This window comes from Lepisosteus platostomus, chromosome 2, assembly GCF_059453375.1.
Source record: "Lepisosteus platostomus isolate fLepPlt1 chromosome 2, fLepPlt1.hap1, whole genome shotgun sequence".
In the NCBI taxonomy this organism is placed as follows: Eukaryota; Metazoa; Chordata; class Actinopteri; order Semionotiformes; family Lepisosteidae; genus Lepisosteus; species Lepisosteus platostomus.
The window spans coordinates 78492382-78510425 of NC_142612.1; the positions used below are offsets into that span (position 1 = coordinate 78492382).

The 18044-nt window shown below is 46.2% G+C and overlaps 3 protein-coding genes across 11 annotated transcripts in view; 1 reads left to right on the plus strand and 2 right to left on the minus strand.

The window, feature by feature from the left end:
- wwtr1 (WW domain containing transcription regulator 1) overlaps positions 1–3157 on the plus strand; it is a 47862-nt gene extending 44705 nt beyond the window's left edge. For both annotated transcript variants that reach the window (XM_088620834.1, XM_088620843.1), the window contains one exon: positions 269–3157. In XM_088620834.1, coding sequence (XP_088476960.1) covers positions 269–450 — 182 coding nt within the window. In that variant the 3' untranslated portion in view covers positions 451–3157. The remainder of the gene's footprint in view (positions 1–268) is intronic.
- A 78-nt stretch (positions 3158–3235) lies between these two features.
- Positions 3236–10225, minus strand: LOC148677341 (transmembrane 4 L6 family member 1-like). 8 transcript variants are annotated; one of them, XR_015930609.1, is made up of 6 exons: positions 9517–9929; positions 8545–8634; positions 7807–7949; positions 5371–5652; positions 5136–5158; positions 3236–4374 (listed from the first exon to the last, which is right to left on the minus strand). XR_015930609.1 is itself a non-coding variant. In XM_088620907.1 (6 exons), the coding sequence occupies exons 1-5, from the start codon at positions 9682–9684 to the stop codon at positions 5138–5140; spliced, it is 606 nt and encodes a 201-aa protein (XP_088477033.1). In that variant the 5' UTR covers positions 9685–9928; the 3' UTR covers positions 3236–4374; positions 5136–5137. The 8 variants fall into 8 exon arrangements, 6 of the variants coding, with proteins under 6 accessions (XP_088477033.1, XP_088477024.1, XP_088477015.1 ...); XM_088620907.1 differs by having other exon boundaries at positions 5371–5554; positions 9517–9928; XR_015930608.1 differs by lacking the exon at positions 3236–4374 and having other exon boundaries at positions 4769–5158; positions 9517–9926.
- A 1323-nt stretch (positions 10226–11548) lies between these two features.
- Positions 11549–16606, minus strand: tm4sf4 (transmembrane 4 L six family member 4). Its single transcript, XM_088620933.1, has 5 exons — positions 16278–16606; positions 14858–14947; positions 13806–13939; positions 12720–12906; positions 11549–11952 (listed from the first exon to the last, which is right to left on the minus strand). The coding sequence occupies exons 1-5, from the start codon at positions 16449–16451 to the stop codon at positions 11935–11937; spliced, it is 603 nt and encodes a 200-aa protein (XP_088477059.1). The 5' UTR covers positions 16452–16606; the 3' UTR covers positions 11549–11934.
- Positions 16607–18044: the final 1438 nt, after the last annotated feature.

The window sequence follows — 18044 nt, forward strand, 5'->3', positions numbered from 1 at the left end:
TGGGGGGGTGGGGGAGCGGAGGCGAAGCACCTCGCTGGGGGAACTCTGTAACCGGGCACTGGTCGTAATGGGAACGTGCCCCGCCCCTCCCCCCGCTGGAGAATTTCGAGTTACCGGTTGAACCTGACTGGGAGGTGGGAGGAGCCAGAGTCCCAGGGGAGCATGCAGACTCCACACAGACCGGCGCGCCGAGCCGGAATGGATCCCGGGAGCCGTGAGGCGGCCCCGTGTGTACCTTGGCGCTAACGCCGCGGCCTGTCGTTCGCAGGGGACAGCATGGGCACGGGCACCATGAGCGTCGGCCCGCAGACCCGCTTCCCGGACTTCCTGGACTCGCTGCCCGGCACCAACGTGGACCTGGGCACGCTGGAGGGCGCCGACCTCATCCCCATCCTCAATGACGTGGAGTCGGTGCTCAACAAGAGCGAGCCCTTCCTCACGTGGCTCTAGGAGAGAGACCGGCCCGGGGTTCGAACGAACCAGCCGCCCCCCCCAGCAGCGCTTCTCCCCAGAGACGGAGGACCCTCTCGGTATCCGGCCTGCGGTTCGAACCGGGCCCCAGTCTGCACCCCTCCTCCTTCTCAGCTAACCAGAGGCTGTGCGCGCCGGCTTTCAAGATCCAACGGACGTCACGTCATCACAGCTTCCTCACAGTTGGACAGAACAAAGCTTGACGTTTGAGAAAATTTGGCATTGTTTGTTCGGCTCCATTATTCCCCGCCACACCCCCGTCTTGATTTTGTCGGTTTTCATTCACGCCCGATTTTTCACGCATTCCTGCGGGAGAGTCGCATTTCCTTTCCCACAAGGCCCTAGCGGCTTGCTTACTTGTGTTGGCTGTGGATGTTTTTTCCTCACTTGCGAGGTTTGTTAAGGCACACGACCCCCAGCGGGAGGGCAGAGGCTGCTTGTGGACATCCAGTCCTCCAGGGGTCACTGTCGCGTAGCTCCCTTTGTGCTCCGGTGGGGAATTCTGGGCCACAGCTGGTTTTGTCACTTTTTTCCTGGCTTTCACCAGAGTTACAATCTGCTCACCCCTGGAGCAATAATACGTGTTTTATTCTTGCCTCGGAAATTAAACCAAAAATATTTCTTTCCATAATGTGCATTGTGATCAAAAGCTTTAAAGACAAAAGATTTTTTTTTAAACGTTAAATGGTGTATTTACAATTTAAAGTTGTTTTTTTAATGGTTTTGTTGGCATTTAAACAAATTGTATTCTAGTCTTTATTTGAATTGATGTGTTTTATATACGTGTACTTACCTGTGTAGCTTTTAGAACACTAATTCTTAAATGCCTCAAAATTTGCAAAATTGCAGATGTTTTGTATTATGTATCTTTTTTATAACACAGTATTCCTTTTATATACTGTAAAATAGTCCAGATTAGTTATTTTAAAAGCGACATCTGGTGCCATTTTAGAGTTTTTTTAATATAGAGTTTGCATTTTAATATTTATCAAGAGCTATGATTTTTTAGAGAGAGATTTTAGTTGTTTTTTAAAAGAATTTGATACATCAAAGCACTACATTTTACATAAGCCGTTACGGATTTAAAGATTTCTCTATATGAAATGAATGTTGTGTTTCAGATGATGACTTGATTACACGAGAAGCTTGCACTTTGTAAATGCAAGTGTTGCTACATGAATAGTTTCTAATGGCGTTATAAGGAATAACAACTTCAGAAATATTTTATACTTACAAAGGGTCAATATTTAAAACCCAAAGTATAACACTTCTGTTTGATATTTGTACTGCAGGGAATAAACAAAGCAGAATTTTGCATCTCTTGTAATATTCAGCTAGAACAACATTGTGGGTCGATGAATAGGTTTAATTCTGCAAAACCTATACAGTAGTTGGACTGTTTTTTTAATGTGCATGTTAAAGTACTCACTTGCTATGCCTAGTGTAGGTGGTTTATAATCATACTATTTATCTTGATTATACTGTGTTATATTATAGACCTTTAGGACTGAGAAGGCAACAAATCAGATAATAGTAAAGTCATCTGAAAAACAGAAAAAAAGACAGCTTTTGAGTATGTATGTATTTAACAGGGATCGATGGAACCTATTAAGAGCAGTGTAGTTCGCTGGGAACCTGAGGCCTGAGTGGACTAGACTTCTGCCCAGTCTTTTGGCGTTGCAGAACTCACCACAGTCCACAGGAAGCTGGGACATTTTTGAGGTCTGTGATTGAATCCCAGCGGAGCTACAGTACGTACTGATACCTGAGGCATTTAGATACTGCTCATGATGTCGTAAAGCCAGATTAAATTCGACAGATTGACTTGATTTTTTGGGAGGGGGTTCATTGCAGTCAAGAGCCAGAAACTCTTTCCCGTCTGACGGGCGGTTTTGCTTTGTCGCAGGACGTGGAGTTTAGATTAGCCTGCTGGCTGAGGGAGTGAGCGAGGGGGGTGATCCGCATGTTCACAAGTGGCCACTTTGTTTCTACAGCGAGTGGTACCGTGTCCTTGGAGTGTTCTGGAAGGTCGGGGTTAGAAAATGGCCGCTAGCTCATCGGTGGAGAAAGAATTAAAAAAAAACTATTACCAAAAAGCAGTAAAAAGAAGCAAGTTCATCTGTAAACGTTGGAATGAGAACCTGGAGAAAAGTCAGATTTATAATTTCTTAAACTCTTGATTCCTGTATGTGAGACAAACACTTGATGAGAGAACACTAAAAAAAATGAACAAATAATGCAGTACTGTAGATATTTTGTTTGAATTCCAAGCTATTTTCCAGCGTTTTTCTCTAAATAAAAAACTTCTATCTATATTATGTTGAAAATATTTTTAAAAGACATTTCCAGAGTTTCTTTCTACTAACTTAGGACTGCCGTGTGTGGGATATTTTAAACTAGAGGGGAAAGGGAGGTTTTGTGGCCTGCTACAGTGCTCAAGCAGGCCTGCTGGAACCAGATGGAAAGTATGCTGTGTGCTCTTAACGGGAGTAGGTTTTAGGAAATGTGAAAGTCGCTAGCATGCTCACGAATTAATAAAATCACAGGCTAACAAGTTCTGTGTTTATCTAGCAGCAGTGTGGCGTCCACGTCTGAGAATGTAATCTCAACAAAGAGTTTCTGAAATTGAGACACAATGCCCTTGTACCTTCCTTTAAAAAAATCAATAAATTCAATGGTTTCAGGATCCAGAGTTCTTAAAAGGTAGTTTGCTTTATGTGTTTCTTTGACTGTTTATCCTTTCTTTCAAATGTGGACGGCTGTATTCAGTGCTGACAGACTAGCGAATGAATGCACTTCTGTCATTTCTTATGAACTATCCACAGTTACTTTGAACACTTAGTTTAGCGTGATGCCCCCGGAATATCCTGCCTTTTATTTTTTGAGAAATTACTCTCTGAACGTGTTAAAGGTAGTGTGCCTTACTTTATTATTCTGTAAAGCTTCTCCAGAAGTGTACCCCAAGGAGTGGCAACTGTTCGCTCTGTGGTGCTCCGGGCTGCTGGTGGGCTGTTGAGAGTCTGGTGGGGCTTATTCCAGTCTGGGCTCTTCGAGGAGCTCCCAATTAACTGGGGCTGTGCAGCTTCACGGTTTTGTTCCATTAGCCCACGTGTGTCTGTCTGAGCGAGTGCCGACGATTCTGCTGCACTCGGCTCTCATGAGACCCTCTCGCACCTTCGGCTTGTTGACTGGAGCTGCAGGCGTTTGCCCGGCGTCGGTCCTGTGTCCTCAGCCCACATCGAGCTGGACAGGACAGCAGCTGCTAGCGAGTCCCTCACTAGCGAGCTCTGGGTCTAGGCCAGATACAGGCCAAGGGCTGAAATGACTCTGAAACGTGACTTTCAACCATCACACACCTGTTCAGTGGAATGGTAAAGTTTCGTCAAGGAATGCAATTTCAGCCCCCCTGAGGGCTCCAGTTAAACTTGACATTGTCTGATTCTTTTTTTGTCTCGACCTCAACTGTAGCCTCTGTTCTTGTCGGCTTTTGTCTGCTAAGTTGCATGGGGGGGGGAGGAATACTTAACCTGGCATCTGCATATTGAAACATTCCCAAATGATTTTCAAAAGATTCTCAGGACAGCCCTCAGTTTGCACATTACTGCAACTCGTTAGTCTTGGACACAGCAGACCACCAGGGTCCTGATGCACGTGTTTAAAACCCCGAGAGGCCACTGCCAGTCAGCCCAGCGGGTTTCTTCAGAATGAACAGTGAAACTCAAACTGGAGGGCACAGCTGGCACCTGTGTGGCAGTGTATTAAAGGCCTGCCTTCCACCATGATCCCCTCCCTCTCTCTGGACGTGATAAGAGTCACCGGCTAACGTGCCGTGGCACTTTTCAGCACGTCCCTGACACCATGACGCTGGCCTCCAGAGCTGTGGGCTGGGAGTTCGAGCGGTCCCTGCGGAGAAAATGGAACCAGCACTGAGCCTGATACTGCTCGTGTTGAAGCACCACTGAAGCAAGCCAAGTTCCTGTGCTCCTGTGAACACGAGCCAGGGAGTTTGGGGGGGAGTTCATGTGCTTCCCTGTGTAAATGCAAAGGGATTCCTTTGGATTTCCTACAACTGATATAGCTCAGACGAATTAACCTCGACCTGGGGTGGTTCCGAAAAAAAACCCACAAGCGATCAATGAAGAGAATTGTGCACGAATGCAATGGTAAGTGCAGTGCATGAACTTCTCCGCAAGCTTCGAAAAGGTTCGTACAGCTTCCAATTCTGTGCACTAGATGGCGCACTGAAACAACATAAAAAAGACACTTCGCCTTACGGACGGAAAAATATTGAAGCAAGTTTCCTTTTCCTTTCCTTTTTTAATTAATTATATACAGCGTTGTGCATTCAAATGCCAAGCTTGTGTTTCTGAATTGTCAATGTTATATAATTTGCATAGTATAAAATAATAATCTTGATCATCTTAATACTAAACACACAATTTAACATTTTTGTTATTCTTTTCTGGAACGAGAGGAGGCTGGCCACTAGCGAATTGCACGGAAAACTAAATGCTCACGATGGTAGGCAGCGTTGTGTGTGAAGTGATCCTTTTTAAAGGCATTGTATCAAAATCATAATACCGCTGCTCCAAAAAATACAGGACACTTCAACATCTCAGTAAGTGTTCTTGTGGATCGCACTTATCGGGGGCTTCGTCCTTCACCTTCAAGCTTCAGGTCCGATGCTCTAAAGGGAAGGGAGAGAGAGAAGAGAAAAAAATAATAAGAATAATTAATTAAGGAAGGAATCATGTTTTACAAACTTTCGAGGGTGGGGCTGGAGGCGTCGTGTCCTTGTCAAACCTGGAGCGCATGTCAGCGCCGCGCGTACTGATGTGGACAATTTGAAAGCTCCGCTTCGACTCGTGAGAGACGGCCGATGCGCCTCTTTTGACACACCTGTCTGCAGCAGCCGGTGCATGTCCCGCAGAGTCCCAGGAGGAAAGTGTTCAGAAGCTGAAAGAAGAAAATGATGAACTCCGTGGCCCCCAGGCCGAGGAGGATGGAGAAGAGAGACGCGTTCCACACGACGATGCGGGCTGGCTCCTTGCAGCTGCTCCACCTCGTGGTATTGAACAGGTAACTGCGTAGGACAAGACCAGGAGAGGCCGTGAAGTCGAGTATCGGTAAGCACAGAGGCTGAGTGGAAGACGCGCCAGGTACGGGCGTCTATTAGCGACCCTGTGGAAGAAAAACGAAACGAGATATCGCTGCAAGAATTATTACGTAAATAATGTCGACACAATGTCTTAAAGGAGTGCAATAATATTGTCCCATGCAAAGTTCTATTTTTCCCTAACAAAAATAAAATATCTTCACCCTCACGTTTGTGCAAATAAAGCGGTATAAAGGAGCACGCACTGTAGCGCGTCTTTCCTGTACGTCAAGTGTGACACCGTCTCTCTGAGCATTCCCGGGTTAAACAAGTGTGTGTTTTACCTTTTAGTGGAAAGCAGAGAACACTCGGGCTTTACAAACTTTTTTTATTCTTTATGTGAATCTGCAGACACACGTAGGATAGGTTTTTGCCTAATCTTTAAACAAGGCAGAATACATTTACGATGAGTTAACAGTAAGGTTTTTAAACCTCCTGTTAGTTTACAGTCGTTATGCATTGAAGCATAAAAAGACTATGAGCTTTCAGACTATGCTCCTATCGAAATATTACCTGAATTGGATTTCCGCAGCAAACGACATGAAACACGAAGGGGGAAGAAACTGACAGTATTCCTGCAACATTCAAAATAAAATAAAAAACAATTCCAGGCCGAGAGTTGCCGTAGAGAATCGTGCATTTCTGAAAGGAGGCCTGCTGGTGGCGATGTATTAGCAGCAGGATCTCGGAATAACGCCATGTCATCTCGTTTTAGACGCGATATTTCTTTCTTCGTGGCGCTATGAACCGTGACAGTCAGAGCGCCTCGAGTGCAGAAGAACAAGAAAAGGAACCTTTCTCCTTCGTGTAGAGGTAGAATACATCTGAAATAATTTACTGTAATTATATAATGTTTTTTTATAACTAGCTATTCCCATTATGTCAGCCCGTTCAGCACCTCGGGGTGGAAATGAAGGCTCATTTCTTCAGGGGTTGGTAGTGTGTTTCATCCTTCATCCTTTAGAGCAGGGGTTCCCAGTGCTGGTCTGGTGAGCCCCACACCTGTTGGGTTTCAGTCCCTCCCACCTCCAGCAGATAACCGAGGCCTTACTGGATCAACAAGGAGCTGCTCCAGTTCAACATTTGCATTTTGTTAATAGTCACAAGTTTGGGATTTTTATTCCATTTACACAAGACAGCAGTTAAAGAGCTGGGAACAAACAGTTCAGATTAATCTTGTTATTATAAGTCAACGAAGGGTTTGATTGTGTCACTGAAGGCTCGGCTGGCATGAACACCAGCAGGCGTGTGTGTCCCCAGGATGGGGACTGGGGACCACTGCTTTAGAGAAAGGAAACGTCTGGAGAGCTTCAGTAATTTCCCGTTTAATCTGCACTGTTGTGCTGTGTTGCTTTTGCCTATCTGGCTATCGAGACCGGGGAGGCATTCGGCACCCTGTAAATAAGCTGCAAATGTACCAGTTCTAGTTCTGAAACACAACCAGACACAGAAAACTGCTGCTGCGTGATATTTCTGGAGATCTTCCTGAAGCCGCTTCTTCATTTCTTCATCATCATCATCATCATCATCATCATCATCATCAGTAATCTTTCTCTGTACTCCTCCCTGTCAGGGTGGGGCTGGCCTGTTTTAACACGGCAGCGCAGGCTGAGTTCAGGACCTGCAGCCGGGGCTTGGAGCAGTCTACTGTCGCTTTTTTTGGTCACGCTTGCGATCTGGGTCGGCGCCTCTACTCACAGGGCCAGTCGAGCGCCGGCTGCCCACTGATACAGTGAGGCAGCTAGATCGTTTCAGTCCCGAATACAGGAGAGACCGCAGGAGGGTCTGACCACGTTACCCAGAATCCTGAAAGGTGCTGACGAAGGCAAAACCACAGGACAGAAGTGAAGGGCAGTTTGGGAGCAAGAATGGGAAAATACACTTTACACAAAGAGGGGTGGGTGTCTCCATCACACTGCCGATCCCTGGGGACAACAGATTCATGAATGAAGAAGCTCCTATCAGTCATATGAGCAAAAATCCCTGCATGACCTCCCCTTGTCTATAACAGTTGAGTGTTACTGTACCTGTTGGCTCTGAAGAGACCTCTCTTTAGGACTGGGAAATGTCTTCCCTCTAAAAAACAATGGCTTATTAAAGCAAAGAGCTCGGCATTGCGTTTATCAACAGAGCCTGGCTCTAGAAAAGCAGCCCTGTCCTGTGTGCCCGTTTGACATTACCTGCCCGAGCTGTTGGCGAACGGGTAGTCCCAGCCAGTGGCAGATATGCAGTAGGGCCCCTCAGTCAGTGCCAGCGCAGACACTAACAAGCAGTACAGGGACCCTGTCATTCCAAACAGCGTGGCCACGAGTGAGCTCAGCATCTGGAAAGCAAACCACATGTGATCACAGACAAATTCATTCATTTCAATCATCAGTCTCTGAATAGACTCATGCATGAAATGTGAGACACAGGGTCCCTGTACTGCTTGTTAGTGTCTGCGCTGGCACTGACTGAGGGGCCCTACTGCATATCTGCCACTGGCTGGGACTACCTGTTCGCCAACAGCTCGGGCTGTAGTAGTTAAAGTAGTTAAAATATTTTTTAAACTACTTTTTAAAATATTTTTTCAGCTGTTCTGAACGAGTCAACAAGCTGTCGTGTGATCTGGTATTTTATCTGTTGGATGAGCAGACCTCAGAATCCCAGTCTTTTGGAACACGTGTCGCATGGATGTTTTCCGAACTGCAAAAGGAAACGAGAACCTATTTCCCCTGTCCTGTACATGACAACGACTTCAAACCCTCTGTAGAAACCGGTAAAAAAAAAGTGATGCAGGGAGCAATCTGGACCTGACTGAGATAGCTGTGTGCTGTCAATCACACAGGCTTCGCTACAGACTGAGAGCTGTGCCGGTCCTCCTGTCAGAGCTGGGAGGTGAGGAGGATGGTGGCGTGATCCCGGCGGGCACAGCTCACCGGGCAACCCTCGGCACACGCCACGTGCCCCTCTCGCACACTGCAACATCTTCCTTCCGGCCCCCGCAGCATCCAGGCAGGAGCGATGACCTGGAGCGCAGCAGAGACACCGCGGTCAGAGCTCTGAGGAATCCGTGCCCGTCCGGTCTGCAGCAGGCCGAAGGCTCCTGGAAGCCCCGGAGGAACACGTCCTGGCTTTGTGTGCTGGGGGGCAGGGCGTGCTCGTCAGGGGCGAGTGTGCGTGTCGCCCGAGCCTCCAGTCTGGGGGACTTTAGGGATTAGGGGTGCTGGCACCTCATGAGCAGGGAAGTGTGTGTGTTTTGAAAAACTTTTGCCCAGTGGAGATGTGATGGATTTGTTTCTGTAAACCTGCCCTTACTGTACAGGTATACTGTAGCTGTGTAGGTTGTACTGGTAGTTGGAGTCATAGGAACATTGGTGTCTTTAGCAGTAGCAGTAGTAGCAGCTGTATCAATCATGACAGCTATGCAGTACTTCACTGCACTTGACAGTGGCTATTATCTCAAATTTTATCTCAAAAGATTAAGGCTCTTTATTTTTGTCTTGACCACACTTAAGTTACTGCAGTATGCCAACGAAACTCAACAGATGCTCTTTTTGAACTGTAAAATTTTGTTTTTTAATCTTGGCTGCTCTGTGATCAAAACAGTTTGTTAGAGTAGGGATAGCCTGCTGAAGTTCTGTTTCTTTTCCTTTGGATTTTAGAGGTTTCAGTTTCACTGAATGATTACTTACATAGAGTACACTGTGACTCCATGTTAGTGTTCTATATTAAAGAATTTGGCTTACAATGTTTTTATCATCACAATGAGCGTATATCTCTTGTATGCTGGTATGAAATACACTAGTGTTTTACTTATGTTTTGTAAGAAAAAAACACAACAGAAAACCGTTCTTTTACTTTCACAACGCACACCACGCCGGTCTTTGAAATGCTGGCATGACACTTACCAGGAGGCCGCCTCCGATAATTCCTCCGAAAAACCACACGAAGTTGGTCAGCTGGTTCCCACTGGCGTAGCGGGTCTCTCCGTTGGGAAAGTACAGCAGGAGGTTGGCCAGGATGCTCAGGGCCGCCAGAGGGAAGAGGGAAGCCCTGGCGCACTGCTCGAGGCACATGGTGTGTCGCCCCCGGGCACCTCAGGGTGGCCCACACCCGCAGCCCCAGACTGGCTGGCCACGCGCTCGTAATGCCCGTGAACAACTGCCCAGGGGAGTCCTCTCCCTGCCTCCCTGCCTCCCGAATGTTTACAGCCGCCTCTGCCCTCTTGTTTGCTCACACGGTTTGGTTTCTATGGCATGGTGTGTTATTTTAAGGCCATCCCAGTGGTTTTTGAAAAGAAGGGAAAAGCGACCGTGAGGCTGAGCCTTTTAACCGTTTGTCTTACCACATGTAGAGATGTTGTCTTGCCTCGTTTCGAAGGATATTGACTGGCTCCAGTCGGGTTGCGTGATACGGCTCCCATCGGGAATTCCATCCCCAGTTTCTCCTCAGAAATGATCATGCCAGGAGGAACACGATCGCAGAAGCGAGTAATTTCCAGACTCAGAGACAGCTTCTTCCCTCAAGCTGCCAGCCTGCTGAACTCTACCCCCACCACTGGCTCACACTGATGGGGTTTTTTTCTAAGATGTATGTTAATTTACTTGCTGTTGTTGCCGGTGTTCTGTGTTTTGGGTGTTTCCTTGATGTCTCTGTATCGGAGCACACATGCAAATAAGCATTTCACTGCACTTGTGCAGATGACAATAAACTCTACTCTACTCTGCGTTGCCAGTTAAGGGAGATGGAAGAGGCGCCCTGAAGGTTTTGCCCAAGAAGTACTTAAACCTTAATTGCTTTAATTGATCAGGGATCCGATTCCAAACAGGGAAGAAAAAATTCTGTTTCTTTTAACCCGCTGCTGTCTAGTCACAGATGCCGCAGGTGGTGTTACCCACTCCAGTTCCATACAAATGGTGCAAAAACCTTCAGTTCTGATTAAGCTGGTCTTTAACAGGCCCTTCCTTAATATTCCTTCTCTCTCACTGCCTTCTTTTAAGGATCTAGTGCTGGGGATGTAGGCTCTGCACTGTACCCTCATATCAAACAATTGAGGTGCCATTCTCAAGGAACAATGAGTCAATGAATATCGAATGGATTGTCCCAAGAACTTTCTGATGTTGGCCGTTTTGTTCATATTCATCATCTGAGCCATTTTACTCTGATTCAGCTGCAATATGCAGTGTCTGACAAGGTGGTGTGTATTTTTCCCTTGTGGGCTAGATACAGTGTCCATGGCACCGTTACAGGGTCATTCATGGATGTGAATATTCTGTTGAAATGGACCTGATCAACAAGACCTAGGCCACATGTCCTACTGCTGTCTGGAGTATCATGTTATTTTCTACCTTGGGGGAAAAAAATAAGTTCACATTTGTGTTTTTAGAGACCATATGTGAACAGAGGTACTGTATAACCGTATAACCGTATTAATGGGTCAGTCAGTTGATTCTCAGGGTTAGTTTTACAGACCCCGGTCAGAAAAAGTCCTTGTTTATTTAAATTAGTCTAAAGTGGTCCATCGTTAATGGAGCAGGCTTTGGGACCCTACAGGGACACAGAGAAATCATCAACTTTAAATGGGTAAAAATTAGATCTGCAGAAATTACCAGAGAGAAAAGTCACTTTAAAGGAGGCGTATTTGTTGAGTGTGACAGCTTTAATTTAGTCCTGTTTTTCTTTTGGCTCTTTGTTTCACATTTATTTTGGAGTCATAATCCATCACAGTCTTGCCTTTACCTGCCAGCAGGCAGGCAATGTAAAGAATAAAGTGCTCATTGGTACCTGATAATCAACAGATGAAAATGAACATTGTTTACCTAACATAAAGGAAATGCCTGGTGTTCATTTTACTACGCAGGTGATTGTCTTGTTTATCTTTAGTACACAGTTATAAATGACTCATTCCCAAAACTGTTAGAAGAACAACACAAATATCAATTAAATCGAACAGTTCCGCCTTTATTTAATGTTTGGGTTTGGGCAGGGTGGTGTTGAAAATAACATTTTCAGTATTTAATCTGCCGGACATTGGGATTAAAGTAGGTCTTTGTTCTAAAAGCATTCTGAAGTTAAATATCTTAATATGCAGCCAGCCAGCCAATAAATATGCAGTAGTAAAACAGCACAAACACCTTTGCCATCACCAGACCACTGACCATGAGGTCCTCTGACAAAAAAAAAATCCACACTGTCAAAGCCGGGTAGTAATAGAATCTCTTCAGAATAGCAAAATAAAACTTTACAAATGTATATATTTATAAAAAATACACCTTATGTATCCCGTATATCCTGGATGTACAGGGTCTTTAAAAATACAATTCCACTCAAACAGGCCCATCTCCCTACAAAAAAAGAACAGAAAATAATGATTAAATAAGTTTATCATCTGCATGATGATACAACAGCTGACATTATAATAATGGCCAAGTATCCGCTGGTATAGGCAAAATAAACCTTAGCACTAACGGAATAACGACGTTAACACAGGGTTATTTTTCAAAGTTTCTAGTCTTTCCAATCCAATGTATATGAAATACAAATGTTTCCATTCATTTACATTAAATGCCGATCACACTTAATATCACAGTAATAAATTCAATGACCCCCTTCGGCTTGAGCTACAGCACAATGTGTCCCCACTGCATCCTGATCAGCATTTGATTCATTTTCCAAGACTGGGCTCCAACCGAAAAGAAAGAAAGGCGTCTTTCCTTGCGCTGCATCTGCGCAGAATTTGAAACGATTCCTTTTCTTTCTTCACTCCTCGGTCCAGGAACAGCAAGGGGTAGAATTTACGCCGTTTCACTTAAATAAGCTCAAGCTTTTCTCGAAACATGTAGCCTAACCCTCACCTTGGCCCTCCTGACATCACGGCACAAGGGATTCTCACAACCTTATGACAAAAGGCCCCTAAACGCCGCTGGCGCGTTTGCTTCAAAATTTCCCGGTGTTTCGGATGCGGGGATCCAGGGAACTTGGTTCGGGCGTCGGACGCGCACAATGAAAACAGAGCCGTGAGAAGTGAACGGCGCACGAAGAGCCGCCGCCGCACCGGGAACGGATCGGCCAGTAGATGAAGAAATAAACAGACCGATGAACCGATACTCACGCCGCAACAGCCGCAGCCGCAGTCCCCGCAGATGGTGCCGATCAAGCCGTTGACCACCTGGACGGCGCAGAGGACGATCTCCACCCCGCTCATGATCAGCAGCAGGGAGAACAGCGTCAGGTTCCAGGGCACGACGTCCGTGGGCTTCTCGCAGTCGCCCCAGAGGGTGTTGTTGGACAGGTAATTCCTGGGACAAAACAGCGACGGGGGTCAGATCAGGACACAAAACAAGGACAGCCATCGCAACTTTCCCGTGTGTTACACACCCCCCTCCACCCCCCCAAAAAAAAAATCCGGACTGCTGGTCGAACTCGAAACTTCGACTAACTCCAGGAGTGCTCGGACCCGATTCAGGGCAGAGTTCCCGGAGCGTCTTGTGTTCAGAAAACCCATCACCGAGACCTGTGCTTGCAGTCTGTGACTGGCAGGTGCGTCAGATTTCTTATTTAATCTATACCTGCGCCAGACCGAAAGAAGGCCTTCCGTCACACTTGAAATGTCAGCTGTAATAAGCTCAAACGCACAGACCAGTTTGCGTGGTTTGTGAAATAAACACGGGAGAAACACTGGTGTAACAGCTACCCAAGCTACTGGAAACGCAGGCCTAGTGAGGAGGATTAAAATTCGCAGAGCTGTTTCAGCGAGGCCGTTGAGGCTGTGATAAACTTGGCAATCGCGTCCAACTCAAAAATAATATTTATGTGTCGGACAGCTGTGTGGCAATTTATTTTGGTGTTCCTAGTGAACTAAAATCAATCCATAACGCTCGGAACAGGGACGGGACACACTATATGACCGGGGTTGAAGGTCCATGTGGATTAAAGATGGTGCTAATGAAGCTACAGTGCCTCACTGCTGGTTTTCTTTAACACTGTGCCCTGTGCGTGTTGTGGAACATTTTGAGTTTAAAACGGTTTGGTCAAAAGGATGTACGGTACCACGTACAAAAGCCAAGGTAATACAGAAAGAACGTGGGATCAGGGCGTGTGTGAGTTGTGCTTTCGGATAATTACTTCACATGACTGAAAAACTTCGCTCTTGTCGCTCAAGTTAACTGTCTCGAGCCCGAAAACTCGTCTCCCTTACCCGTTTTCAAAAGGGTAACTCCAGTTCCCGTTGTGTAAGCATTTGGGACCTCGATTTATAGCCACAGAAGATATTATGAAGGAATAACCAGCTCCCACGACTCCAATTCCTGCAAATATGATGGACGTAAACATCTGCAAAAGAAAGGGTATTAGAATCAGCGTGAAACGTTTCTCATACCTGATGCCCTTACGAACAATGTCTGAGCAAAGACAGTATTTAGCGACTGGATTCTCGATTTGTGAAGAGTGACTCCAGAGCAATTAATACCGTAAAAAAGGGGAGTCGTCCTTCGGATGAGGTGTAAAACCGAGGTCCTGACTCTCCGTGGCCATTAAAAATCCCGTTTCTCGAAAAGAGTAGGGGTGTTACACCCCTGTGTCCTGGCCAGATTTCCCCCTGGCCTTTACCAGTCATGGCCTCCTAATAACCCCCCTCTCTGAATTGGCTCCATCACTCTGCTCTCCTCCCCACTGAGAGCTGGTGTGTGGGGAGAGCACTGGAGCATCATCCAGGTGGGGCTGCACACTGGTGGTGGTGGAGGGGGATCCCCATGACCTGTAAAGTGCTTTGAGTGTCCAGAATATAAGTGTAAGCAATTATTATTATAAATTTAACCAAAAAGTGTTTGGGAAAGGCTGTTCACAAAGGTTTTGAATTTGAAACCCCCCCCCCCTTTGAATTTTTATAAACCATAAAACATTACATGCAAATCAGTAGAAGGGGATTTTCTTCTTATCACGTGTCTGAGTAAGAACTGGACGTATGTGCAGCTCTTCCATTTCCTGAGTAAATTACAGGTGTCGGGTGAGAACGGGAGCAGCCGGAGGATCCGGCCGGTGAGCCGACGATCCCGGGGGTCCGGTGTGCGAGCCGTCACTGCACCCGCCCCTCAGTAACGCCAGAGTCCCGCGGCCGTCCTGCTGGCAGGACACCTGGCTTCAAAGGCTTCGCTCAGATCCGTGTCTCTGGCGGAGACGGCGGCGGAGAGCCCGCGGGAGAATGTGTGGTGTGGTGCCGGCCGCGCGCCGGCGATCCCGCCAGCGCCTCACCGCGAATCGCTGGCCGCAGTCCGCGTTGCCACAGCAGCCACAGCAGTCGTTGTTCTTCAGACCCAGGAAGACCAGGGCCGGGAAGATCATCTGGAGAGGAGAGAGGCGATGTCACCGTGCCAGGCCTCGGAGCTCGGCCGGATTCCCCCCTTTTCATTCCTTTTTACGGCCCACACCCCAGTCCACTCCGACCCACTCCCGCAGACTCTAAACCTTTTCAATTTTCCACATGTTTTAATTGAGTTCCCAATATTAAGGGGCATTAAGCGGTGAGCAAAGAGAAATGGAGCTTCTCCCTTCCTCTGAAACCCAGTTTAAATAAACAGGGGTCAGAAACACGTTTGCACAAAGATGAAGGGCTTGAGATGCGTTCCAGGCTTCTGCCACCGCCATCGCTGCGACTCCCCTGCCTTTGAGCCGAGGCTGTGTTTCAGAGGCACAGCCTGGGGCTCCTGTCTGTCTTGTGGCTTAACTGCCATTAAATCCCCCACTCAGCTTGAGTGCTCACTCTTCTTCTTTCACCCTGGATTGGGAACAAACCATCAAAAATCCACGTCTGGAGAGATAAAAAGGCCCACTGCAATCCCCCCAATTCAACCCCTTCTATTCCTCCAGGACAGAGCTGAAAAGTCTTGAACCCCCACTCCTGAAAATTCCTAAATGTTTGTTCTCCGACATTCTGGAATCCAAACCAAATCTTAAACTGGCCCTACTTGGCTCAGCAATGCTTAGCTGCCGAAGCACACTTTTTTCAGGTTAGACAAACCGTCAGACAGAAATCTACTCCTATACTGCGTGTGTGGCTGCTATAGGTCATTTGTGGTTTTTACTTCTCCTTGTCTGCTCATCCACAACCACTGGGATTAGGAAAGTGCTTCTGAAAATTGCCAGCTTCTAAATTGATCCAGGTTTGTTTTCTTCTACTTATAGATGTGTTTTAGGACTCACCTTTAAACTTTAAATAGAAAGAGTAGGCTAAATTCGAATTAGTCAGTACAATTTCTCCTCATTTTGTGAAAGTTATTTTTGACATTCTGACCTGTAATACACAGGAAGACCATGGAATCAAGCCTTAGGTGCAGAGTAATTGTGAAATGTAACAAATACGCCATGCTTGTGGTTGTTCTTTTGTTTCAGATTTCATTCCGTAGTTAAAATTGTGTTACAGAGCAGTCGGACAGCTGTGTGGAAATCCGTTCAGTCAGAGCTCTCCTGATACTGTCGGGATCAAACTTTCCAGTTGATACAGAAAGGTACCCATAGAACAGGATTTGACTGGAGATCACAATGTTTCCTTCCAGGCAGAAGGAAAATTGTAAAAAGAAGGATTCCATTTATTAAGGCTTAAAATACATGGCTAAACATGTTGTAATTACTAGATACAAACCCTTTTCTCTCTCTTCCCTCTTATCCCACTTACCAAAACTCCTGATCCGAGTATCCCTCCGAAATACCACACCTCTTCAGAGATCTGGTTGTTGTTCTCCACTGTTTTTCCTCCTGGGAAAAACAGCAGGATATTTGCGAGGGTACATAGGATGGCCAGAGGGATGAGGGTGATGCCGAGGCATTTAGCGAAACTCCCAGAACACATGGCTCCTGCAAAAACCAAGCACACAGTCCGAAAGATTTTAAACGTCTTCCACCTTTGTGCACAAAATCCAGACTCTGGATGTGGAGATATTCTCCCAGACCTGACTTCACACTTCAAGGCTTCAGGGTTTGAAGATGTATTTATAGACTTTGATGCCCATGATGTCACTGCAACCGACCTTAAATTCGATTTATAGCAGTTGCATGTGCTATGACAACCATCTGCCTCGGTTAATATTCTACTAAATTTTTAAGATAACCTCACAAGCTCTGGGTTATTGAACACTGCAGCTCACCTTTCCTCTGCTACAGCTCCCTTTGTGTGTGTCGAATTCATCAATCGATCGATCAATTAACTGTCATCAGTGGAGTCTGATTTCTTAATGTGAGCCACCCATCTTGTACCTCCGATGCTTTATGACTTAGCACTGTATCTCTGTTATTTGCCTTTCTAAGAGTTATGACTCCATGTGAAATACAGGACTGTTGCATTAACACTTCAGTAATTGTTGTATCTCAATATCTTAACTGCCCCATTCCTTTAATAAATGTCAGTATATTTACTATTACTTGGTAATGGTTTTAACTGGCAGAAAGCTTCTGTTAACTAAAACTCAAATGACTCAAATGGCTGTCCACGTTCCATAGACCATGCTCTGAGTTAAACAATCTCATCTCAGATCGTGTCCTTACTAAAAAGACAGAAGAAGGTAGTGTGTTTTCGGGACCAGAGACAGTCCTCACTGATGAGATGTCCTGCCTGCAGTTTTCCACAATGCTGTAGTGCTGTGGAGCACACACTGGTTCCACAGCAGTGTACTGATTTCACAATGATCTCTATCTTGAACCCCTTGGTTTTCAGAATTGCTGGCCTGATCCCCCCCCTAAAGTATTTCTCCCTTACCTATTAACCTGCTACAGGTACACTCTGTTCAGCTGTCCCCCAAAACACAAGAGCACCTTTCAGGCAAAGCCCAGCAGTGTGTCAAACGAACACCATTCCTGTGATGGACATGCTGATTTTTAAGATTGTACAGTTGATGTGAGTATTACTTGCTGAGAATTGTTTTTGAGCTTTTGTACTGGGAGGTCTTTGCTGACAATGAAAGTGCCTTCTAAAAGTGTAGTTTTTGAGTAGCGTTACTATTGTGGTTGATGTTTTTGTTCATGAATGGCTCACCTTGGAGTTGACACTGGCTATAGGGGGTGCTCACCCTGTGGTCCATGTGGGTCCTAATACCCCAGTATAGTGAGGGGGACACTATACTGTAAACAAGCGCCGAGACGTAAAACCGAGGTCCTGACTCTCTGTGGACATTATTCTCGAAAAGAGTAGGGGTGTAACCCCAGCGTCCTGGGCAAATTTCCCATTGGCCCTTACCAATCAGGGGCTCCTGATAATCCCCATCTATGAACTGGCTTCATCACTCTGCTCTCCTCCCCACTGAGAGCTGGTGTGTGGGAGAGCACTGGTGTATCATCCAGGTGGGGCTGCACACCGGTGGGGGTGAAGGGGATCCCCATTACCTGTAAAGCGCTTTGAGTGGAGTGTCCAGAAAAGCGCTATATAAGTGTAAGCAATTATTATTATTAT